Below are 26,039 nucleotides of genomic sequence, written 5' to 3'. Positions count from 1 at the left end.
GCTACAGGGATGGGCTCCATTACCGTGAACTGGATTGGGCATCTTCTATAATGGATGGACATTCACAAATTGTTAGTTTCAGACAGAAACAATGTTGTGTTGAATGGGCTTTTCTTATTTGAAAGCCTGTGCTCTGTTTTTAGGTGCAGTGACTCAACGATCATTTCTAAATGTAATAAGATCGCTTCACCAATACATTAGTCAGTTCCAAGAACCTCTCTACCCTCATTCATGAGGAAGACACCAAGGTAGTTTATTTCTTCCACTTTTGTAAACTAGGCAGTGGTAAGACCAGCAATGATTTACGTAGCAAAGACATGCGCAGTAAAGGGAGCTCAAGAGAAAAAGCTGATTATGGCAGAAATGAGAATGTTAGATGGATGTGTGGAGTTACACAAAAGGATAGAATAAGAAATGAGATAATCAGAGGTGCAGCGAAGTGGGAGAGATTAACTAAGAAAGTACAGGAAAGTAGGCTGAAGTGGTATGGATGCTTGAAAAGGAGAGACGATGAATACGTGGGCAAAAGAGTGATGGGGATGGAAGTACAAGGGAAGAGAAAGTGAGGAAGGCCAAAGAGGAGGTGGATGGATAAACTAAAAGAAGTTCTGAGAGACAAGGGTCTGACTGGTGAGGATGTGCAGGACCGAGCTGTACGGAGAAGGTTGATCAGGCACATCAACCCCTCACAGAAGTGGGAAAAGATGAAGAGGAGGAAGAAGAAGAAGAACTTTTTAAAGCTGTCATTTCTCTTTTATATGTTATGGTGCTCTGAGCTTGCACTCAGCGGAGGGTGCTACACAAAAATAATATTTAATTAAACCTCAAGCAACCTATAGGTGCCAGTCTGTGAATATCATAAATTAAAATTATGTAGATGTGGGGCAAGTTAAAATTCTGTATAATATTTTAAACTCCAGGCACACATCCCCGCTGTATAATCAAACTTTTCTGATGGACTACATACATATACAGCTTGAGGCACAACTCATCCTCCTGTACATTGCAGAGTCATTTTTCTTCTCCAACTCCTTTTTTGTTCCTTTTCACACCGTTAAGTGTAAAAAAGTATATTACTGCTTTATAATATTTCAATATTATTATTGTTTTACTCATTTTCATAGCATGCTTAGTATAGTACAAGGTCATGAGATTATAATTATGATTGCACAGTTTACATTAAGTTTTAATTAAAACCAAATAATATGAAATAATATTTTACAGTCGCAGCTGCTGACACAGGTTGTGGTTCCTAGAAGTCTTAAATTGGTATCATCTGGTAGAAAAAATATATGGGTGGATGTTTTGACTGCCATTACAATCATTAATATAATGGCGAATAATATTAATTACTAGCGTCCATTCAGTTCAATTCAATTAATTTTTGTATAGTGTATTTCACTGAGTACAGGCTATGAGAGATGGACAAATATTTACAGCTACATAAAGTACATTGGATTCAGAGAACATTCAGACCTGTTCACTTTCTGCACACTTTACTGTGTTTTAGATTTAATCTTAAATGGATAAACCTGTCATTTTAGCCCATCAATCTGTATGCAATAAACCATAACATGAAAACATGGTTTCAGAAACGTCTGTAAATTTATTAAAAATCAAATGCTGCAATCTCTTGTTCATTTAAGTATTCAGACATTTAATTAAGTACTTTGTAGAATCCCCTTTAGCTGCAATTAAAGGTTTGAGTCTTCTTGGGTAACTTTCTATGAGCTTTGTACACATGGATTTGGCCATTTTATTCCATTCTTTCTGGCAGATTCTCTCAAGCTCCTTTAGATTGGATGGGAAGTGTCTGTAAACTACTATCTTCAGGTCTATCCACAGAGGTTCTATAGGATGTATATCTGGACTTTGGCTGGACCACTCAAGGACAGTCACAGACTTGTTCTGAAGCCACTGTCTTGGGTGTGTGCTTTGGTTCATTGTTGGTCTGAAAGTCTTTCTAGTCTGAGACTGCGTGTACTGTGGAGCACGTTTTCTTCAAGGACCATTCTGTATTTTGGCTGCATTCATCATTCCTTTAATTCTGACCAGTCTCCCTGTGCCTGTCCCTGAGAAGCAGCCCTGTAACACGATGCTTTCACCACCATGGTTCACCATAGGGTTTGTATAATGCAGGTGATGATCAAACATAGTACTGCATTTCAGAGAAGGTCATTTTTTTCATGCCCTGAATCCTTTAAAGTGTCATGTGCCTTTGATTCAAGAGTGATTTTTGTCTAGCCACTCTACCAGTAATGCCCGATTGATGGAGTGCTGCTGAGATGGTCATCTTTCCAACAGGTTCTCCCATCTTATCAGGACTTCTGAAGCTCTGTTTGAGTGATCATTGGGTTATTGAACCAAAGCCCTCTTTGCCTGGTTACTCAGTTTGGCCAGACAGCCAACTCTAGGAAGAGTTCTGGTGGTTCCTTCTTTCACTTCATAATTATTGAGGTCACTGTGCTTCTGGGAACACTCAAAGCTTTAGAAACAGTTTTATACCTGTTGGTCTAATCTATGCCTCGCCACAGTTTGATCACTATGGTCTACAGAGAGTTGCTTGAACTTTGTAGCTTGTTTTTTCCCATGACATGTGGTGTGAACTGTGGGACCTTAAATACAAAAGTGTGTGCCTTTCTAAAAGATGCCAAGTCAATTCAATTTACAACAGGTGGACTCTGATCAAGTTCTAGACAAATCTCAAGGATAATTAAAGCAAACAGGATGCACATGACTACAATTTGAAGTGCCACAGCAAATGGTCTGAATACTTATATATAAATGATACATTTCAGCTAATGATTTATAGAAAATTTTGCACACCTTTCTGAAAATAATATCCACTTGAAATTAAATCTAGAACAAAATAAAGTGTGCAGAAAGTGATCTAAATACTTTCTGAATCCACCGTATATACAGTTATATATATCAGGTCAGGTCAGGCTGGGGAGCATGCACTGGTACAGAGCATTGCCGTACCCACCACATGACGAAACAACTTGAGATCCTGGTTGGCAAACCCCCAAGCAGACAAATGGTCCAATCCCACCATCCAGAAAAGACCATTATCTGCAGCTGGCAGGTGTTACGTGGGCACCCCCTTGGCCTGGTCCAGCCACTCAGGTCCTCAACAATGAGGATCCTGTGAGCCGGATCACTCTTGGGGAATTGTGCCACATGGCTGAAGTGTCATAACTGACACTCCCTCACAATGCAGGTAATGTGCCTCAATCGGCACATTCTCCAAAGAGACACAGTACCGACGGAGTCAAGTTTTCGTCTTAGGTCACTGGATAGCATCCATATCTTGCAACCATATAGCAAAACAGGGAGCACCAGGACTCTAAACACTTGGATCTTCATCCTTTTGCAGAGACATCAGGAGCACCACACACATATTTCCAGCGATCTCATGACCTCTAATGCTCTCCCAATCCATCTACTGACTTCACAGGAAGAGTCACCAGAGACATGCATGTCACTGCCGAGGTAAGTAAACCTCTCTACAGGGTTGACACTCTCTTCACAGACAGACACACTGCTGATGGCTGTGCCTAAGAGGTCATTAAAGGCCTGAATCTTGGTTTTTATCCAGGACACTTGCAAGGCCAGACACTAAGACTCCTTGCTCAGAAAATCTATAGGCCATACAAAAACACACAAATTACATTAAGCACGTAGTAAAACTCATCAGTTTCAAATCATGCAAATATAAAGTCCATGAACATTATAATTAATATGTGGTCAGTTAACAATGAAGAAGAGGAAAACAAACAGTCCGGTAAAGAGTATTCCTGAAGAAAATAAACCTCTCGATGGGTCCAAGTTTCAATGACCAAGGCCAAATGGCCACCATTATCCCCTTGAAGATTCTAAATAAGTACTGTATGAGCCGGACAGTGTATTAAGTAGTAGATTAATGAATTTTACTGTGAAAGGTCTACGCTACTAATATTTTTGAATCCCAAACCCACAAGGAACAATAAAATACTAAATAAGCCAAAATCTGGCCTGGGCCTCAGAAAGGTTTTGAACTCTTGTCAGTCTATTGGGATGTCTTGGATGCTCGCCAACCTATAAGTACCACAAATAAAAACTCCTCTGTCTATCTCTATCTACCTCACATTCTGAACCTTTCTCTTCACTTGACGCACGATTTAAACCTTCATCCTGCTCACCTCCCAATCCATGTTCACTGAAGTTCTGTTTGGACAGAACCTTCAAGCCCTCAACAAGGGGCCACTTCTGAGGTGATTTCCAAAACTAATTATGGCGTCATGAATGTTCTCTGAAACTCAATGGTCTAACCACCTTTTCATCAGCTTTTGGTGCTCCAGGTCACTCTTAATGAGTCAGGAAATCCCTCAGCAGCCTGTCCATAATTACGAGAAGTGCCCTAGACATAATGCATTGCAACATTTTGCTGGCACTATCTCATACTTCTGTGCCCCTGAAGTAATTATTTCCAGGGCACTCTCTGTAAATGCCTGACCTATCGCTTATTGATGCTACTGCAACAAATAAATTAGCATGGTCAAATACATTATTAGGTGCCCTGAGAATGGGAAAGGCACTATATAAATAAAATGTATTATTATTATTATTTATTTGTTGCATAACTTGACTTCTTTTAGTGGAGACCTTGTAGTGACTCCTCCCATAGTACCCCTGTTGCCTAGAATTCCAGTTCCAACCTGGCACAGCGCTACAATGCTTAGTTTAATGAGATTACTGAGAAATAGCATGCATAGTTAGCCTCCTTTTATACATATGCATACCACAGCAGCATATAACTTTGCATTGCTTTAAAGTGAAATGAAGGCAAATTATTTTAAATAGATAAGAGCAAAAAAATACCTTTTCGATGAAGCTGAAGGGATCCTAAAAGGCATACTGATTTCAGCATTTCAGTTATGTACATCTCTAGACAGCATTGTAGCTGAATGTAAAGCCTGCAGATTTCAGGATGAATTTCTCCATCTTCAGGGCTGAAATACATTGTTGATAATCATCTTAGAATCTCAGGAAATGTCACAGAAATAGAGGTCATTTAGTCAATTGGCTGTAGTAGCTTATTGATCTGTGAGTCCAATCCACCTGCTTCCTGAAGGACAACAGAGAATAAACCTCAGAAGCAGGGCTGATTAGCCTACTTGAGGATAAGTATGTCTGAAACAAATCTTAAGATTAGCAGAGCTCTTAAATGCATTCAAGTCACCCAATCAAAAGAACATAAATTCAGACAAAGTTCACTTTTTATTTAGCTTAATGAATATACTGCAGGGTGAGTCACTTGTTGATGCACGTGAGAAGCATTTTAGACACCTCCATATCTTTCCACTCTCTGTCACCATGAAACACTGTTAATGCATGCAGATACCTGAGGCACAGATACCAAGACATCATGAGGCAGAACAAAAGAGGAGTCTGTGTTAGAGGGAAAACAGACAAGGCAGATAATTTCTTTCTGTTTTTGCTGTGGCAGGTAATTAAAGAATGTGATAGAGGAAAGGAAAGGATTGCTGACACTCCAACTTTCTTTCTAACCTTGAAATCAAATTAGCAAGTTATCTTGGTGAAAATGTGAATCTGAACAACATGTTAGAGGACAACCCTTCTTGTCCTACAAAATCAGAAAGCTTCGTAGTGTCCTTCTCAGTTTTTTAAGAGACTTGCATTGGCAAAAGCTTCAAGTCAGGTCTCCATTTAAAGTACATTCATTCATCCACTACCTGCATTTTACAAAGTTTCTTTTGTGGCTAAGATTCTCTTGATAGCTAAATAAAACAACCAAGTGGAGTCAAAAATCTATTATGGGGCACACATGTGGAATCTGGCGCAAATCATCATCAATCAAGTTGACATTATGTATTTACTCCTATTAGTAACCTGCCCAAAACCCATTAAATCTATTGCATCTGATGGTTGCATTTAACATAAAATAAATCAATTATTCTCTACATTTTATACTACCTTTCATAATGAGTAAAAACCCAAGGGGTAGACTACTAATATAAAGAAATGCTTTGAAGAAACCAAACTTGTTTAAAGCAGAAAATAACCAAAACATACGGAAGAAAACAAATTCCTCAAATGGAAAGAAAACAATCATCACTTTAAGTTTGTGTAATGATATTAATGGAGCCTCACAGGTACCACATATGGAGAAAACCCAAGGCGCTGGCGCCCATAGTATGTGTCCAGGCAGTGTGCTGCGGTGGCTAAGGTGCTGAATACCAAAAGGCTGTCAGTTCAATCACTGTGTGACCTGAACATGTCAATTGATCTGCTTGTGCTTCAACTGTACAGATCAGAGAAAATAATTGTAATGTATCATTACTGTGTAATTTGCAATGGATAAAGTCAATCACCAAATGTATAAAAATATGAATAATAAGCCAAAATGGTGATCTCTAAGAATGGTGCAGTAACCTGGACAGAGAAACTCATCAGTCTATCCATGGTACAAACATAAATCTCACAGACCAAAAAATAAGAATAAAATTAAAAATATCTGCATTTCCTGCAATTCTTTAAATTCACCAGTGCAAGCAGTTTTCTCCTCTAACTAATCTCAATTTCTCATTTTAAAGTAACAACCTGGGTCCACTGTACTAATTCCCTTCATAATTTAAATACTTCAATCAAGTCACCACTTAATCTCTTTCTGCTTAAACTGAAAAGGTCCTTTGATCTTTCCTCATAGCTTGTCCCCTGCAGTTCTGGAATCAGATTAGTCACACTTCTTTGACATTTTTCTTGTGCTGCTATGTCCTTTTTGTAGCCTGGAGAACAGGGGCCTCATGTATAATGCCGTGCGTAGAATTCACACTATAACATGGCGTACGGATAAAAAAAGAAATGTTCATACGCACAAAAAAATCCAGATGCATAAATCTGTGCGAACGCCAACTTCCATGCTCTTCCGCTACATAAATCCTGGTCAGCGTGAAAAGTAACGCACGTGCACACATCTGCTGTCCCGCCCCAACTCCTCCCATAATTATGCCTCTTTGAATATGCAAATCAATATAAATACCCCTTAAGCTCAGCCATCTGTGAAAAGACAATGGTAAAAGCACGGGGGAAATAGAAGAATTTCAGTGAATACCAAGTGCAGGCAAGGAAAAACTTACTATTTGTTGGTTTAAACAGTGATATAATCAATAAAAGGAAGTTGATCGAGTGACAGAGTGTCAGAGAAACTCGAAAGCTCAAGTTCCCAAAGATGCACAGTGCCCGAAATAAAAAAGAAGCGGTCAGATATCAAAGTCGCCGTGAAAAGGTGAGTCATAGCCCACCGTCTGAGTGTCATATGAAAGCTTATTAGGGTACAGAGAAAAGAAAAAAAAAAAACAGGGACACAGTGAGAAAAAATCTCAAAATGCCAACTTTAATATCGAAATTTCCACTTCAATCACGTAGTTTATTATGTCATTAAAGTAGAACATCATAAACTTCATCTTTAAATCGTTTAATTTACCAGTTTCTCAAATACCATCGTAACTAAAGTAGCATGTTAAATGCTTTGTTTTGTATGTGTTCTTCTATGTGCTCTGTGTGTGTGAATCACTACGTGCTTCTTAAACGGACTTTCTCTTCCTCCAACAGGGCACGGAATCCATTACATTCATGATATTACAGCTTTCTGAATAATTTAAATACTGAGATGTATACTTGATGTCATTTTCATGATGATAGGAATTAAAGCAAGTTATTAAACATGGGAACAAGGTGGCGCAGTGATAGTGATGAGCAGATTGTTCCTGCCTCTCGCAAGACGCTTGCTGCGCCGTGCGTGACTTTCGATGAAATAATTTATTGCAGCAGCACTGTCTCTTTCAAATGTACTAACCCCCAATTCCTGTTGTTCCTTTTCTTTCTCCAAGTAACCAATCGCCACACAATCAGCTCTGTAATAGAGGTTAAGTCATCTGTAAGCTTAGAACGCAGATTCTTCAAAACTTTTAAGGAACACTGAAATACCTTCGTAGTACATGTTTAATTATTCTATCCATCTATCTTTCCAGTGTCGCGCCAGCCCCAGCAAGAATACAGTGCAAGGCAGGAACAATCCCTGAACTAATTGTTTAATTATTAACAATATAGATTATTTAAATGACGTTAACATTTTATCTGTATAATGTAATAAACATATTTTGCTGCATTTCATCTTAATAATGATATAGTCGTCATATGTAAATACACGCTTTATAAAGTGGCGCAGGTTGTGCAATATTATAACTGTATTGCAAGTTTACAGTGAGGTAATTGTACTTGTAAGTACAAACAGTTCTATAAGGAGCACTTGATGGATTGATTGAGTGTGTTTATAGTTCTTAGGATGAAACTATTTCTGAACTGCAAGGTCTGTACAGGAAAGGCTCTGAAGCATTTGTCGGATGAGAGCAGTTCAAATAGCGAATAGCTGAGGCAGCGTGTGCTTGATTCTGTATACAATTCTCTTTCCGATCAGCTGCTCCGAGTGGTGCAGTGAGAGTAATATGAAAAAATATGATCCGCTGTGGCAAGCCCTAATGGGAGCAGCTGAAAGTAGAAGAAGAAGTTGCAGTGAGAGTAACAACGCTAAAGCAGCTATGGTATTTGGAATAGTTTGGCCATTCCATGGACCATTATATTGTTACAGGTTAATTACAATCAGATGCCTTAAACTAATGAACAATATGCGGTTAATTTCAGTGTATTTGATAAAGCCAGCGTTGTGGATGTAAAAAAAGAAAGGGAAACCACTTGGAAATAGCGCCACTGCTTTGACGCTGGGTGCCGCCAGTTTACAAAACCGAGCGGAGAACTTGCGTACACCAGGGCTGGAGCTACCGTGAAAATGTGTGTGGCTTTACGCCAAGTTAAGGTTTTATACATCGCGATTTGAGCGTGGAAATGGGTTTACGTAATATTTTTGTGTATACGCACCATTTATACATGAGGCCCCAGGACTATACACAGTACTGCAGATGAGGCCTCACCAGTGCATTATAAAGCTAGAGCATAACCCCTTGGAATTGTACTCTACACATCATGCTATATAACCTAACTTTCTCTTAACCTTCTTAATGGCTTCTGAACACTGTCTGGAAGTTAATAGCTATGAGTCCACTACGACTATTAAGTCCTTCTCAGAAGTTGCACTTTCAAGTTTCATACCATAAGGAAGTCATACCTTTTGGTCCTGGAGACTCTTGGGTACATTATACCCCTGTTCTTGAAATACTCTGTCAAAGCCTTAACCAAAAATAACTGAGCTAAAAACAATAATATTATGATAATTGCACTCTTAGGCCACTTACAAAATACATTTATGCTGTCCTTGTACTGTGAGAGTACAGAGGTGATAAAAAGTTTTTACCTCCTCACTTTGAATTTTTCATAGTTTTTTGTGTTATGCTACGGAAACCTAATATATTCAGTCATCCTTTTGACTTCATCAACACAAACAATTGTATAATGACAAAGCAAAAACAAAAGTGTACAGCTACCCCTAGAGTAAGTATTTATGAGCAATGACTACTGTATGACTGGAGGGATGTAGCTGATAAGCGTTTAGCACTGCCACATAAATGTTAACTGATTTGCCTTTTATCTCTTTGCCATCCTCAATGTAAACCCTGTTGCTGTGCCAGCACCTATAATATAGTGGATAAGGGGTTTGCAGGGAATCAGGCACATTGGGCAGAAGTTGTAAGGAGGACCTTTGGACGGTGTGTTCTGTTGCTGTAGCTTCCAGGGGTTGCCATGGCGAAAGGACAGTAAGACAGAATTAAAAAAGGCTGCTAAAGGCAAGAGGAGAGAGGTTTCAATACAACTGCAAAAACAGCAAACGTAGACAATCCACGGCCAGAGAAAAGATTGCCTCACCCAGATTTGGGGTCCATTCCCACTTATGAAGGTGGCCACCTCGAAGACTTCGCCGCCTAACCCACTCTGGAATAGAAGCAGATGGGAAAGTCAGGAGAAATTAATGTGGGTGAGCTAAAAGCGATCCTTGCTTGTCTGGGATAACACGTTTGAAAACTCTTGGAAAAAGAGAGCAAGACTAATAATACCTTAAGTGTCAGCACTGTTTGGACTTTGTGGGTTGTCTGTGTCGAAGGGTTTTATTTCTTTCCAGTTATTCACGTACTGAATTTGTTGGGGTACAGGGGGAGGTGCATTCATGGATTTTGTTATTGACATTTATGTTTGTATAATTTTATAAGATTGATTTAATACAATTATTTTCGCCTTGTCTGTTCTCCACAAATTTTGCAAATTCATAGGCCTATCCCCATGACAAAATGGTGTAGACTGTACAAAACTAAGTTAAATTTATCAATTTCTACAGCAGTTATCATTGAATATAGGTCAAACTATTTTTGAAGGATATTGAGACATATACTGGACCAAGTCTGGAGTCTGTAAGAAGACATTCACATTACAACTAGTTTGAAAAAGATGCTTCTATTTTTTTGGAAGTTATGATTGTACATAGGTCTCAGTGTTCAGAGCAGATATATCTGAAATCGTTCATTCTGCATTTTTGTATCTTTGCCAGGATGTAGTCATCCAGGAACTCCACATAACACAAATAAACCTCAAATTTCTGACAAAAATTCTAATTTTAAGAGATAAAAATCAATTTCATTCTCTATAGTCACACGAATTTGCTAAGACACACTTACAGACATCATCCATCCATCCATCCATCCATTTTCCAACCCGCTGAATCCGAACACAGTGGTCTGCTGGAGCCAATCCCAGCCAACACAGGGCACAAGGCAGGGAACCAATCCTGGGCAGGGTGCCAACCCACCGCAGGACACACACAAACACACCCACACACCAAGCACACACTAGGGCCAAATTAGAATCGCCATTCCACCTAACCTGCATGTCTTTGGACTGTGGGAGGAAACCCACGCAGACACGGGGAGAACATGCAAACTCCATGCAGGGAGGACCCGGGAAGCGAACCCAGGTCCCCAGATCTCCCAACTGCGAGGCAGCAGCGCTACCCACTGCGCCACCGTGCCGCCCCTACAGACATCATGCTAGAATCAATTTTTCTGGATGTTTTAAACATTGTAGAATCAGAATCTGAACTTAACTCGACAGCAAATTTTTGACCTTGTCACCAAACTTCTATTTACATACAACTAAAACACAGAGTTGCTAATTAAAAATCTTTATGAGCTTTACTTACTCCACAACAGTGAAACACCAGAAAGTACATACTGTAAGCATAGCTTGCCTTTTAATACTTTCATGGATGTGGTAATATTTTTCTCAGCCTCATATCCAAAACCCCTTTACCTGAAGCATCAATCTCTTTAAAAGAGATCTGAACCTGATGAGAAAAGCTTATGTGGGAATGTCCATGACACACAAGAAACACCAGCCCAGAACCCAGCAGAGAGAGTAGAAATTGTTTATTGGCTACAACAGTCTTATCTATACTAGCAAACCTTTAACAAAAATTTAGTTAAACAGAAGGGAATAATGAAATGACCTTTGTCCTTTGCAGAATTTCACAGAACACCCAAGAAATATGAACAGTTACAAAAGCAGGGTATTTAGTTTTATTCATTATTTAAAAAGTGTTGGTTGGCAATATATCTTCAATTAGTGTGTGGCCTGCTAAATTCAATTATCTATTTTAGTCTCTCAGATCTGCAAGATAATGAAACAATTCTAGGTACTTCTCGAAAAAAGATAGCACTTGATGCTACTATAGGATTTTAGATTTTGTGTATAAAATGGGTTCCTGTATTGTTTTCCCGTATCTATCACTCATAATAATTATTAATATCTTTAATATTAATAATAATTAATATCTTTACTTTAATTATAACCTTTTTTGCCATTGAAAAGTAAATACAAACCCTGTCTGTACTACCATTGTTCTTGAGGTTATGGTGGCTTCTCATCTTTCCCACCCTTAAATTTACAGTATATCAATTTTTGTTTCCTCAACTCCAAACTAATTTATTCTATTCCCTACATGTTTACCCATCTTTAATGACGACATATCCAGCTCAAAACGTTTTTTAAGTTAGCACAAATCTTCTAAGTTTGCCATCACTTTCCACCATCAAACACACAGTAGGGGAATCTTTCAACATGCCTTTTGTTCTGTGTTACAAAGAGTAGAAAGACAAAGCCCCAACTACATGCAAGTAGGTGACATTTGGAGATGTTACCAAACTTGTTGGAATGATAAATAATCTACAAACAACCAATATTATAAACAGACCTGAAAAGAATTTAGACTGGGGCAATTTTGTGGGAAACATAATTTAATACAAGTAAATGTAAAACATCACATATAGGAAATAGAAGTGTTAGATTTGAATATTTAACGGTGCAATGATTCTGCCAATTTAAAGATATCAAAAAAAATGTAGGCCTCTAAAATAAAAGCCAGATGGGTGCCCCTCATCAAGTTTGCACCAACAGGGAAGTCCTCACCAATTCTAGAAGCCTAGATCCCAACTCAAGTGGCAGGCTTATGGTCTGCACAGGCCCAAAGTGGGGCGCAGGCTTTAAAATCTAAAAAAAATCAGTAAAGGGAGAGAGGTAAAAAATATCAAACCTCTGGCCAAACAAATCAATAATATTTAGTATTTATTACAAGGTTAAAAAGAAAATGACGACAGGAGTAAAAATGAAATAAATAAAATAGGTTTGCTTAAACCTGAAGCAACCAAAACACTATACAAGATCCAAAAACAGTACTACTTCAAATAAAAGATGTCAAACACCAGGAATTCAAAATGCAAAATTAAGAATCAAAAGAGGAGAGTGTTAAGCAATGCTGAAATTAGACCTTCATGTGCTGCTTCGTTGTTAAATACTGCTGGGGGCAATTCCTTAAAATGGCCTGAAATAGTGTGAGCCGCCTTAATTCAGAGTGTTCATAAGAAAATGTAATGATTTATTTGAAGAATTAGAAGTACATTATAGACAAGTATACTTGCAACAAATATTTGCAATATTAAAATATTTGTTTCAATTTAAATGTTTAAAGTTAAATATTCTTGATTGTAATAGAGATTTCTCATTTTTATTATCTAATAGTGATCCATAGAGGATAAAAACCTCAAAAATAACATCATATTCGTAATCACTGACCTTGCAATAATCTAAAATGATACCCCTCATGCTTATGCTTGAAATTTGTCATTTCTGGGAATGGCTCTTAGTCGGCCAGGACTACTGGTAAGGAATCAAATATAAAAAAAAATGTTATATTTGTGATCACCAACTTTGCAATAGCATAAAACAAAACTTTACATAACTATATTGCTGATCCACATTTTTTTGAAGTTTAATGAAACAAAGCAACTTTGACCTCTAATATCCAATTACAGGGTGAACTCTGAGTCAGTTGATGTGACATGCAGAGTGTTACCTCCTTCTGACCATTTTTGATGAAGACACCTATTGGTTTGCTCTTTATTGTAAGGATGTAATTTCCTGCACAAAACAAAAAATTAGGGCTTTTTGGATCCAGAGAGCAAAAAAAAATTGTGGACAAAAAGCTTGATGTCTCACATAACTAGACATTAAGATGAGCTAAGCGGTATATCATATGCAGAGGTTTCCTCATACAGGTGTGTCAGGAGGTGGTGGAAAAATTTCAATGCATTCATAAGTAAAATTCTTATGAACACAGCAACAAAAAGCACTACACATTACCATCAATTAATTTTCTAAATCTGCTGTATTCATATAACATAAAAAGGAAAATATCATAATTAAGAATTACAAGCATAACAAAAAGGATACAAGTCCTCCAAAAATAACCATAAAGCAGGTGAGGATCTTCACTGGTCAGCTCAAAACAGACCCAATCCACACCAGCTTTCCTCAGATAACTACCTACAGATTTCTACCTAATTAAGCCTAAATGTAGGAAAACTGGCTTAATAATTCAAAATATGATGAAATTTTCAAAGATAAAGCAAAAAGCCCCACAAGACAGAACAAGACGATAAACCTCTGGCTTAAGATCAAGATTATAAAGAATCTTTATATACAAAGAATTTATTTAACAAACTAGAAAAATATAGGAAAATACTTAAAAGAGGAAAGAAATGAGTTGCCTAAAAGGCAATCTTAAGTCAACAAGTCCCAAAAAGCAAAATCCAAAGAACAAAAACAGAATGTAAACAAAAACCAGGGAATTCAACAAAAATAACAATACTTCCAAATGCTCCACACAAACACAATGATCTCCAACTCCTGAGCCTTCCCAGCTGACTTAAATAACCAGAGGGAGGGCCCAGGACTGATGACATCAGGGTGGCTCCACCTTCTGGGGCTCCACCCACAGAGAACAAGGTACAGGACACAATTACTTGATCATAGACAAACATTACAGAAATTACATAAAAACATGAAAAACAATGAAAACAATAAAACACATAAACACAATTTTTTTCTTAACAAACAAAAAAAGATAAAATAAAAAGAAAAAATAAACTGGGTTTAGACAAGCAGAAAATGTGAAACTTGAAAGTACAGCTTATGACAAAGACCAAGAGTCGTAGTAACACTTCACTTTGTGCATGCAGACAGTGTGCAGAAGTGATAAAGAAGATGAGTAGAATGTTGGGTTATGCAACACAGCATGAAGGGTGTAAGTCAGGAGAAGTTATGATTAAGCAATATGACGCACAACCAAGGCATCATCTGGAGCACTGTGTGCAGTATTGGCTCCCATAATCAAAAAAGACATAGCAGAAAACAGCATCTAGACTGATTCCAGGACTATACATCATGAAGAAATGAGTGACGTGTTCAAAATTTATGAAAAGAAATAGTGCCATGAATCCACACTTTTACTTCAAAACAAGAACCAGAAAACAGAGACACAAATGGAACAATATATTTCACTCAAATATTATTAGGTTTTTCTTCACACACAGAGATGCAGGATGTGGAATAAGTTATCAAATAGAGTGGTAGATAGTAGGACTTTAGGGATCTTCACAACTCAACTCAATGTGTTTTTGGAGAAATTAGTTCAGTAGGATTATTGTTGGGCTGAGCAGCATGTTCTAGTCATAATTGTTCTAATGTTCTTATTTGGTATACTTGTACTACAGCATAAATGAAAGCATTTATAAAATATTCATATATAGTAGACTGATGTCATGGTGCAGAGCAATTTATGTTATGTAAATCATCCTATTAATGTTCATGCTTCTATCTATTATACCTTGTGTAATGTACAGTATGTGCCAACTTTTGAACAATTCTGCTTTCCATTTCCACAAGTACACATCACAATAAATTAAAATAAATTTTTGTTTCTTTTTGTTATAGTTTATGTTGCACCAAGCTGAAAACTTGAAAAATGTAAATATTTAAAAATTATGGTGGTTGGTTATTATGGTTGGTGAGGATTTTCAGATCAAAAAAAAAATATTATCACCACATGAAATAAATAGGAAATGCTGCTGATTAATGGCTATATTGTTTGGTTTTCACTCTCATTCTTGTTTGTTTTATATTATATTTTATATATAGAACTTAATCAATAAAATATTTGTGCTTCTCAGTGGTCTCCAGTACACTAGATATGCCTACATGGACTTGGAGATGGTTAAGCTAGACGTGAGCTTCAACGTGCTTTGAGCAGATGGGTCTCCATCCATGGATCATGCCCCCTTGCCCAACTCTGCTCCTGAAGCTCATCAAAAGAAGAACTTGCTGCAGACACAGAGGAGGATGCACCACAATATTAGCCTCGGTGAAGAATATTGACTTCTCTGGATTTCTCAGAACTGTTCCTCAGCATTGCTGGAAAGGAGGGCTTGCATCAAGAGAGATTTGTCCAAGCACTTTATGCTTTTATCACTAATTCCCTTTCTTGGAAGGAGGGTGGATGGGATATACTGCAGCTACTGTGTATTGTTCTTCCCATAAATGACTCCATCTGCAGAGCGTGTCTGATTGCCTCCATTGCCCTACCTCTTGAGACATGGTCTATTATATCACTCTGACAGTAAGCTTAAAGATGCCTCTTAGTCTCTGTTTCAGATCATTGCGAATCAGCTGTCTCCTTTTACATCCTTCATAAACAATCTTACAGCTGTCACTTGTAAACTCCACCTGGTACCAGCAACCAAGGCAGTATTAAAGGACTGCAGAATAGTGTACAATGTGCTCATTACTCTAATAGGATATTTCTGTTAAAACGTATATAACGTGTAACGTATATTTCACTGGGTATCTATGTTGTGTTTGTACTGTTCTTTTTGATTTCTTAATCATCATTTAATGTTGTCTGCCTTTAGTGCAGGCAAGGCATGTCAAATTGTCCATGTGACACAGAGTAAATAAATCAATTTGAACATTGTTAGTATAATTGTTTTTACAGTTCTAAAATTAAACTGCTTTTTTCACTAGAATGCATGGCCGGAAGGTCAAATTAAACTAAATATACAGTATGTTACTGGCATGACTACAAACCTGTCTCTGAGAGCCAAGAAATGAGAAACAATGTCCAGTAGATGAATATAAAAAGAAAGGGGCAGGCAAAAAATGGCAGACTAAGGTCAGTACCAAGAAGTTTAATCAATCACTCTAAATAACCAAAATGAAATCCCAAAAACAGAAGTCAAAAAGGAGAGTGCAAACCTGAAGTAGAATGTAGTGTGTTTTGTTTATTTTTTGTATACTATTTATTCATTATTATTCTTAATTTGTTTTTTTTTGTTCTCTTATAACAATTTCTTTGACATCTTATAAAGGACGTTCCGCTACATCAGTGAAACAAAAGAGCTGGTGGTGGACTTCCACCGTGCCAAGCAGCCTCTGAAATCAGTCACTATTCAGGAACAGGACATGGAATTGGTGCAGATCTCTACAGGTACCTGGTGTTCACATAAACAACAAACTGGGCTGGTTTGACAATACAGTGGCACTCCTAAGGAGACTTGGGTCTTTTGTTGTATGCAGTAAGCTGCATGAAATATTCTACCACGCCATAGTAGCCAGTATGGTGTTTTACACTGCAATCTCATGGGGAAGCAACCTGAGGTCAAAAGATGCACAATGCCTGAACAAACTTATCAGGAAATCTTTCTCCATCACAGGGCGAACCCTGTACACACTGGTAGCTGTTCCGGAAAAGACAATGGTTGCAAAACTGGATGCCATCATGAAAAATTCCCTCTATCTCCTCCAGGAGACGCTCTCTTGGAGCACTTTTAGCCACGGATTCATACCACTATAGTGTACTAAGAAGTTCCTCAGGGAGTCTTTTCTGTCCACTGCTATCAGGTAATTCAGTGCCTTCTCCCAATGTACTCTTTAAATTCATTTTGAAGTTACAATGTGAAGAGGAGACAAGACAACATAAAAGAGTTGGGGCACCATCGTAGTGACCCTGCATGACTAGAATAGTTGTAAGCACGAATAACATACAAATAGTTGTGGATGTGTGTTTTCAGACAGAAGCACAAACTAGAATTGATTTCAAAATGGACGAACTTCCGGTCATATGGGCTCCAGGCAGGAAGGGGCGGTTCCAAGAGAATGGACAACAGAAGTAATTTGAATGGTGAAATGGCCTTCAATCTTCTGTTCTGCAGTGGGAGGATGACAGAAGGCATTAGAACACAGCGCCAACCTCTGGTTCGGTAGGTAATTACTGTCACTAGAGTCATTAAGCTGCCTCCCATGCGCAGACATGTGACAACATTTATTTATTTATTGATTGATTGGCTGTATTATTTGTCCTGTGAGTCTGCATCCTTGTGTTTTATGTTTCTCCTGATGTATGCATCTAAATTTTCCCTTGGAATTATTAAAGTTTACCTAATCTAGTCTAATTTATTCCTTTGTATGAAAATGTGCTACAGAAATAAATAAAAGGAGTTATTTAAAAAAAAAGCTTTGTCTTCAGCACAGAGTAATATTTTTTAAAAAATCACCCAAAAGCAAAATGTGGAGGTCCAAAACTGTGTACAGCCATTTTAACTAGGCAGCGAGTTAGCAGTCTCTTTATCAGAATTCAGTCTAGCAAACAACATGGCCACGACAGGACTGACACAAAATGGCAACAACTACACCAAAGCCAAAAGCAAAACAGCATCATCAGAATAACAGTAAAAAGAATGAAATAACTAAAACACAGAAAATAATGTCCAAAAATGTTCAGAAATAACAGAAAATTTACAGGAATCATGACATATAAAGAATAAAGGCAAAAACACAAAAAGAGTTGGAGATGCAGGACTTCCTGTTTAATAGTCCAGGCAAAGGGGTTTGTGGTGTATAAAAGTCACTGTTAAAATATTTTTTTTTTGATCTTCTGGGTGGTCACCTGACCCTTATGTCTGTCTTTCTTTTCCTTTGATGCCTCCTTGCTGTGGAGTTAGGGTGATCTCACTGTTCTCCAAGGTGCTTGTGCACAGACACTGTTACAAAGGCGTCACACATGCTGTCTTCCCCATTTGCAAACTTAAAATCAGTCCCCATAAAAAAACTCACCAGATCCACGTGTATGACAATGTAAATATTTAAGAGAATATTGTGAGCCTTACAGGAACCAGTGTAAATGTACAGTAATGCATGCATACCTAAAAGCCCTCCAGAGGGCTCAGTTAAGCTGAACAGTACCAGTGTTGATCAGAGGGGGGCCCTGCCAATAACTGCATCTCTGGTTTCCTCTGCAACGGCACCCCATTGGCCAGGAGTGAATGTCTAGCCCCACCCCCTCAAAAGAACATAACTGGGGTGTCTGATTATGGAGGTCATCTACTGACCTGCTGAGGATCACAGAAACGGAGAGCTCATGCCCAAAGCTGACTCAAGATCTAAAGAACATTTGAAGTGGACTTTTTATTTACTGTGTTATTAAATAGGGCACCCCAAACTTTACCAAAGCCTCAGCATTCTTCATGTCACACAAGATAAACTATAAAAACATGTTTTTTTTTTCAAAGTGATTATCTGGGTTAACTTTGAGGACAAACTGTCAGGAGGGTCCTGAGCTCTGGACCAAGTGTTTGCTTCTACCCAGCACTACTTCTCAATCGGTCAAAATGGGAAGGCTGGGGAAATTACACAAAGTACCATCAAAATTCTTCCTTGATTGGGATTGCTGATATTAACCTTTTGCTTTGGATGCTTCAGTCTCCTTTAATGTTTTTACTTCTTGCTTATTTTAGGAGGCTGACTTTACATACTTTTTCACTTTGCCTTTACTTTCTCATCAAAAACTCAGCTGAATCAATGTAACTAGTTTTTCTGGCATAACTCTGTGAGTTGTCATCCTCGTCTCCACTGTCAAGGCTCAGATTTTTATGTTGATGAAGTCAAAGTCAGACATTTAGGCTGAGTGAGATTCCTGCCTGAAGTGGAAGGCCAGTCAGTGCCAGTCTGCTAAAGGTGTAAGCACACTATCATTTCTCTGAAAGGGCTCTCAAGTGCATAAAGCTTAGAAGTCCCCTTATCAAGGACATTTTCCTGTACTAGAGTTAAGTGACATTTCTGGAGCACACTTTCTGGGACCTCATTTAAAAAGATCATTATTTTGACTGCCCTTTCTTTTCCTAGACTGTTAACAGCAGAAATATATATATATACATATTCTGTCAAGCTACTTCTGATGGCAAGTTTATATTTAATTTACTTAAATGATATAACTAACCAGAAAAACAATTATATTACAGCATAACAAGAGTAAATGGAAACAGATGTGCAAAATAAATGCAGTAAAGCAACCATTTATCCTTATTTGTAGCATACTATCTGTTTTATTCTCAAACCTCAGTTAACAACATACATTTCTTAAGAAGACTGTTCAAATTTTTACAAAGTAAGGTGAGAAATGTAATGTTTTGAATATTACAGATACAATAGTGTGCTAAGTTGTGTGATATTAGTGTAAAGAGTGGAGCAGACTACCAAGGAAACATTTGGATCTACTGTATGCTGGATTTACAAAGCATTCAGACCCCTTGCCTTTCTGCATACTTTATTGGTTTGTAAATTTAATTTTAAACAGATGCTTACCACTTTTTGCCATTTAATCTACATTCAATAACCCATAATGACAAAGTGAAAATACAGTATGTTTCTGGATATGTTTGTAAATTTAAAAGTGAAAATCTGAAATCACTCATTCAAGTAAGTTTGCAGACCCCATGCTATGGCGTTACAGATTGTATTCAAGTGCATCTTATTTGCTTTATGTATCCTTGAGATGCACCTACAACTTGACTGGAGTCCACCAGTGGCAAACTGAATTGATTGGGCATTGTTTAGAAAGTCAAACTCCTGTGTCTGAATTCACACTATGTGTGAGGACAAAAATCAAACCCTTAAGTCCAAGGAATTGCCTGCAGACCTTTGAGATAAAATTGAGGTAAGGCATTGATCAGGGCAAGGATATAAAATCATTTCCAAAGCTTTGAGTGTTTTCAAGAGCTCAGTGATCTCAGGAATTGTGAAACAGAGTAAGTGTGGAACCACCTGGACTTTTCCTAGAGTTGGCCAAGCAGCTAAACTGTGTAAGTGGACAAGCAGTGCCTTGGTCAGAGGGGAGACCAAGAACTCAATGGGCTCCAGAAGTCCTCTACTGAGATGGAAGAACCTGTCAGAAAAGCAACAGTACTCCATCAGTCAGGCATTTATGGTACGGTTGCTAGACAGATATTACATTTGAATAAGAGCCAAATGACACTTTAAAGCAGGGGTCCCCAACCCCTGGTCCACGGCCCACTACTGGGCCGCAGCCGTCTGACAGCTGGGCCGCGAGAGAACTGCCGGCAACGGAGACTCACTCAGACTTTTGAGAACGCTTGGCGGGCGGGGCTTTGCAGCGGCGCTGAGAGAGGAGAGAGACCGAGGTGAGAGAGTATTACAACAAAGTATTTTGATGGTCCTGACAGTTTCCCCATATGACACGAGTCTATAGAAATCGCGTTACTACGAAGTACATTCAGCAGATGCTTTCATTACAACGAAGTGACCTTGAAATGCTTGAACGAATCATCCACAGAGCAGTTAGATCTGTGGTCGCAGCTCAGTTGTGCACATTTGCACAACGATCCCCAAACAGAAACATTGTAAAAAAAATCTCTTTCTTCGAACTTTCCTCGAATTTTTTTTTTTTTTGCTGTTTTTATTTTCTGTGGTTTTCAGTGATACTTTTTGCTTATTGCTTGTCAACATTTGAAAAACATCCACTGGAATTTAACTCATTGTCACCCTCCTATAGAAACGGCAGACACGAAAAAAGATAGCAGTGTTAATGTTTGTGATGTGCAAATGCAAAGCATATGTCTTTATTATATGCAAAAAAAGACGAAAAATCTCGGGTTGCAAACGTATGCGAACTGCTTAATAACTTAATAATAATAGAAATGTTATGTAAATTATGTATAAAACTGCCCCCCCGATCGGTCCATGGAAAAATATGCATCTAATAAAGTGGTCCTTGCTGTCAAAAAGGTTGGGGACCACTGCTTTAAAGGACCCTGAGAACATGAGGGTAAAAGATTCTCTGGAATGATAAGATAAAGGTTGAACTGTTTTGGTACAACTCCAAGCACTATATTTAATAACAACCAGGCACTGCTCATCACCTAATGCTGTCTAGTAATGGGGGTGCTTCTCAGAGTTAGGAACAGACAGACAGGTCAGAATTAAAGAAAGGATGAATGCAGCCAAATACAGAAAGGTCCTTGAAGAAAACCTTCTCCAGAGTGCATATGACCTCAGACATGGGCAATGGTTTACCTATTAGCACCAGAATGACTCGAAGTATACAGCCATGGCAAGTCACTAACTGTCCCTGAGTGGTCCAGACATAAACCCCATAGACCATCTGTGGAGAGACTTGAAGATGGCAGATTACAGACACATCACATTCCATCTAATGGACCCTGAGAGGATCTGCTAGGAAGAATAGGATAAACTGCCTAAATGTAGGTGTGCAAGGCTTGTAGAGACTTACCCGAGAAGATTCCAAGCTGTAATTGCTGCCAAAGGGGCTTCTACAAAGTACTGAATTAAGGGTCTAGATTGCTTATATGAATGACAGATTCCAGTTTTTGAATTTTAATAAATTTGCAGACCTTTTTAAAAACATTTACATTTACATTTATTTGGCTGATGCCTTTATCCAAGGCGACTTACAACATTTTTGATACAATTGGTTACATTACTTTTGGTTTTTCATTTGAAGCACAGGCAGGTCAAGTGACTTGATCAAGCTCACACATGTTTTCACTTTGCCATTATAGGTTAGCGATTGTAGATTGAAGGGCATTGTGACGATGCGGGTTCGATACATGCTCCCATCATCTAAACCCTACACCGTCGGTAATGTTACCAATGAGCTTAGCAGTGAGGCACAACATAGCAAGGGGATGGTGCAAAAGTGCAAGGTGCTTTTATTTAAAACAATCAACAAAAACAAGGTGTTCAAAATAAAGTGCAGTGCATTCAAAAACATCTTCAATTAAATAATCCATAAAAACAGTTGTGAAACGTGGAGGTTAAAAAAAACAAATAGAAAAATCTTCTAAAAACAATGAGGTTAAAATAGCACAGGAAGCAATCCTTTATAAACACAAAGCCCGGTGTCTTCTTTTGACCATGGCGGCTCCCCTGCTACTCCCATCTGGGCTACTCAACAGGAGAGTTGCCTACCTGCAGGAACAGCTGCCTTTCACTCTGGTCCGGTAGCCCTCCGATCCCTGGCTACGTTGGGCTCCAAACCGGACCGAGACTTGGGTTATTTCCCCAGCGGCCAAGGGACTCACGCTTGGGCTAAACCAGCCCAAAGCCTCCACGACTCCCGCTCCTTTCGACGGTCAGTTGTCTCCTCTACTGGTCACTCCAGCTCCTAAATCGCTCAGCTGGATCGACCGCTTCCTTCAGCCCCACCGAGTGTCAGCCAAAGACTCCCCTCGTGGGCTCACCTCCCAGCTGCCTGCTTTCTCTCATTCGAGCCTGCTCTTGCTCGTTCGCTCGATCTCCTTCTTCCTCACACCGGCTCTCTCCACCTGCTTCCTGCCTTCTCTTGCTACCTCCCGTTTTCTTCTTTCTTTCCTTTTCTTTTTTTCTCTTATTAACCGACTTGCGCTTCTATTTTATTAAGAGGGCATGGCAGCTGTAGCAAATTAGCAGCCCCAGGAACAATCACGGATGCGGGCGGTCTCTCACCTGTGCACTTAGGTGAGAAATGCCCACACCGCAAATCGCCTTGAGAACTGCTTCAGCCACACAACCACTATGCCCCCTCGCTAAGCTGTGAGCACAGTGATTATTTATTTTAACTGGCCTTTAATGGGAGCTGGGGACCCGCTATACCACAGGCATACATAGCAAATTTATCAATTTAAAATTAAATCTACAACACAATAAAATGTGCAGGAAGAAAAGGGGTTCAAAGACTTTCTAAATGCAGTGTGTATACTGTAATAGCCCAGCATAACAAGCAAAAGCAATGGCACAACATAGCAAGGATAAATGACAGTTACATTAACTTTGACCTCAAAGGAGTTGGATCCTAAGACAGTAGTATTGTTTAAAGCTTGTAACTCGAACAACTTAGTTAGAATTCTTGTTTTCCAGTAGAAAACTGGATTGAGTAGATGACCTCAACAATATCACACTTGTTGAATGAATGCCAGGTATATGTGCTTGGCCTACTATAAAACTTTGATATCATCTATGAGGTTACATATCTAGTGGGTTTGATTTATGATGACATTGCACTACACATAAAATCATAAAACTTGCACTGATAACATGCTGGACCTGTTCAATATATTTAAAAATTTGAAGGTGCTTTTTCTATATGCACAGACTACAACTGGAGAATCTTCATCCTATCTATCAATCTCATGGACTCAGTTGAGCTAGTTAATATTAAAGCAGTTTGGAGTGGCCATTTACCAAAAATGCAGATCTTAGCGATGTGGAAAGAGAACCAGAGAACATTCTCATGCTATGCCAAAAAATGCCAAGTCCCTACAGACAGCAACTGGGTTTGGAAATCAATCCCACGTCCTTCGAGCTGTGAGTCCACAGTGCTAAAGCTGATGTCCACACAGTAAACAAGTAAACCTACTAACTCGAATTGCTATAAATTGTGGTTTTGCTTTTCTTTCAACTTTTAGTGCCATCTAATAAGATTTTATTGGTACATCTCACAGGCTCATCACCACACTGGTGGTATGTTAAAAAGCACAGTCGGTAGCTTGACTTGATTTAAATAAAGAGGATAAGTACAGTATGTTCTCATTTCCAGGTATAATTTTAGGACAGCACACAAATTACCCCAGGATAATAGTAAGAAAGTCTGGACATAATATGCACTAACATTCTTTAGTGTATGAACAAAAGCAACAGAGATTATAACCAGGGAATGAATATAGGCCATACGATATAACAAACTGCTACTCTACATGTAATACTAGCAAGATTGGAAAGAATTCGAAATGATAGCAAGCGGCTAATGCTACATAAAATAAGATGTTAGAAACAACGAAAGAGCATAAGGATCAATACATGCAATGAGCTCCCTTGGTTCATCAGGTCAGCCTACATTGTCTGATAATATTCTCAGTTTCTGAAAAACTGAAAATGGAATGAAGGAAAATGTACACCAAAGGCAGAAGCAATGTAATTTCCAAGCACTTTATTCAGTATCATGTTTCAACCACTTTTCACTTCAGATTTCTGCATGGTCTGGTTTACTTTACTCAAAAAGACCCAAAAAATATAAGAAAGCTTTCAAAACCCAGTAGATGGAGCTGTTGATCTGAATGTCAGGATGGAACGACCTTTCCTGCAGAGGGTAAAAAGCTTCAATTTTGAAAATAAGGAAGAAATTTAACACTTCTTCCAGTCTGCTAAATAATACGATGTGCGCCAAGGACCATTCACCGCAAAAATCAAATCTCTCAATCAAATAAATGAAGCCCTTAGTGAAAAGTGAAATGGGTGAATTTAAACTGCCTATGACGTGGTGCTGAATAGAGAAGACAGTAAAGCACCTGATATGACCTATCAGCTTTTTCGGGACTGAAATGATAGAGTCATTGCCACTTAACATCCTCTAGTGAATTGCGAAACCCAATTCAGCTGAAAAGCACACTGTCCATTTGCGTTAACAGTGTTTGAGGACCATTTCTAGGCTACTAATTATAGACATGATATTCAAATTCCTTTGAGACATCTGCACCAAAGTACATTCTTAAACACTGCAGATAAATCTATTTTTTAGCATGAAAAAGTGCCCAAGTAGAATGAAACGAGCAATATTTTTATATGATTTGTTGATGTTTTTATTTCTGACAAAATGGCAAAGAAAATATTTTGGTTACTGCAAATATTGCTGATTGGTTAAATTAATTTGTCAATCACATCACTGAGAAGTAAAAATATAAAAGAAAATGAGCATTAGATCCATGTACTGTACCTGATTCATTTAGTCAGTCAGTCATTATCCAACCTGCTATATCCTAACACAGGGTCATGGGGGTCTGCTGGAGCCAATCCTGGCCAACACAGGGCGCAAGGCAGGAAACAAACCATGGGCAGGGCGCCAACCCACCGTAGGGCACACACACACACACACACCAAGCGCACACTAGGGACAATTTAGCATCGCCAATGCACCTAACCTGCATGTGTTTGGGCCGTGGTAGGAAACCGGAGCGCCCGGAGGAAACCCACGCAGACACGGGGAGAACATGCAAACTCCACACAGGGAGGACCCGGGAAGCAAACCCAGGTCTACTTACCTGCGCTACTGTGCCGCACACTAATTCATTTAGCGAATGGCTATTTTTCATTCAGTTGTTTTTTAATTAATGCTTCAACAACATTGGCATTTTCTTTAGACTTCCACAGTGCTCTGTGAGCAACTAAAATTAGTTCCAGAAACACATAAATAATTAAGCTGAATGAAAGAACGATATAAGAAAAACAAGCCTGACCTTGACCTCTGGCATGGTCCTGATTGAAAATCATCTATAAACTGACAATCACATGCCATTCCAGCA

The 26,039-nt window shown here is 38.6% G+C and overlaps 1 protein-coding gene across 3 annotated transcripts in view; it reads right to left on the bottom strand.

Annotated features, from left to right (window-relative positions):
• The window catches only part of rgs7bpa (regulator of G protein signaling 7 binding protein a), a 107,698-nt gene that overhangs the window by 26,901 nt on the left and 54,758 nt on the right, over positions 1–26,039 (bottom strand). For all 3 annotated transcript variants that reach the window (XM_051929708.1, XM_028806004.2, XM_051929707.1), the window contains exon 3: positions 4,861–4,991. In XM_051929708.1, coding sequence (XP_051785668.1) covers positions 4,861–4,991 — 131 coding nt within the window. The remainder of the gene's footprint in view (positions 1–4,860; positions 4,992–26,039) is intronic.

Source organism: Erpetoichthys calabaricus, chromosome 7, assembly GCF_900747795.2.
Source record: "Erpetoichthys calabaricus chromosome 7, fErpCal1.3, whole genome shotgun sequence".
Classification (NCBI taxonomy): Eukaryota; Metazoa; Chordata; class Cladistia; order Polypteriformes; family Polypteridae; genus Erpetoichthys; species Erpetoichthys calabaricus.
Note: the sequence above shows the minus strand (reverse complement) of the source record. Positions and strands in the feature narration are given on the sequence as shown.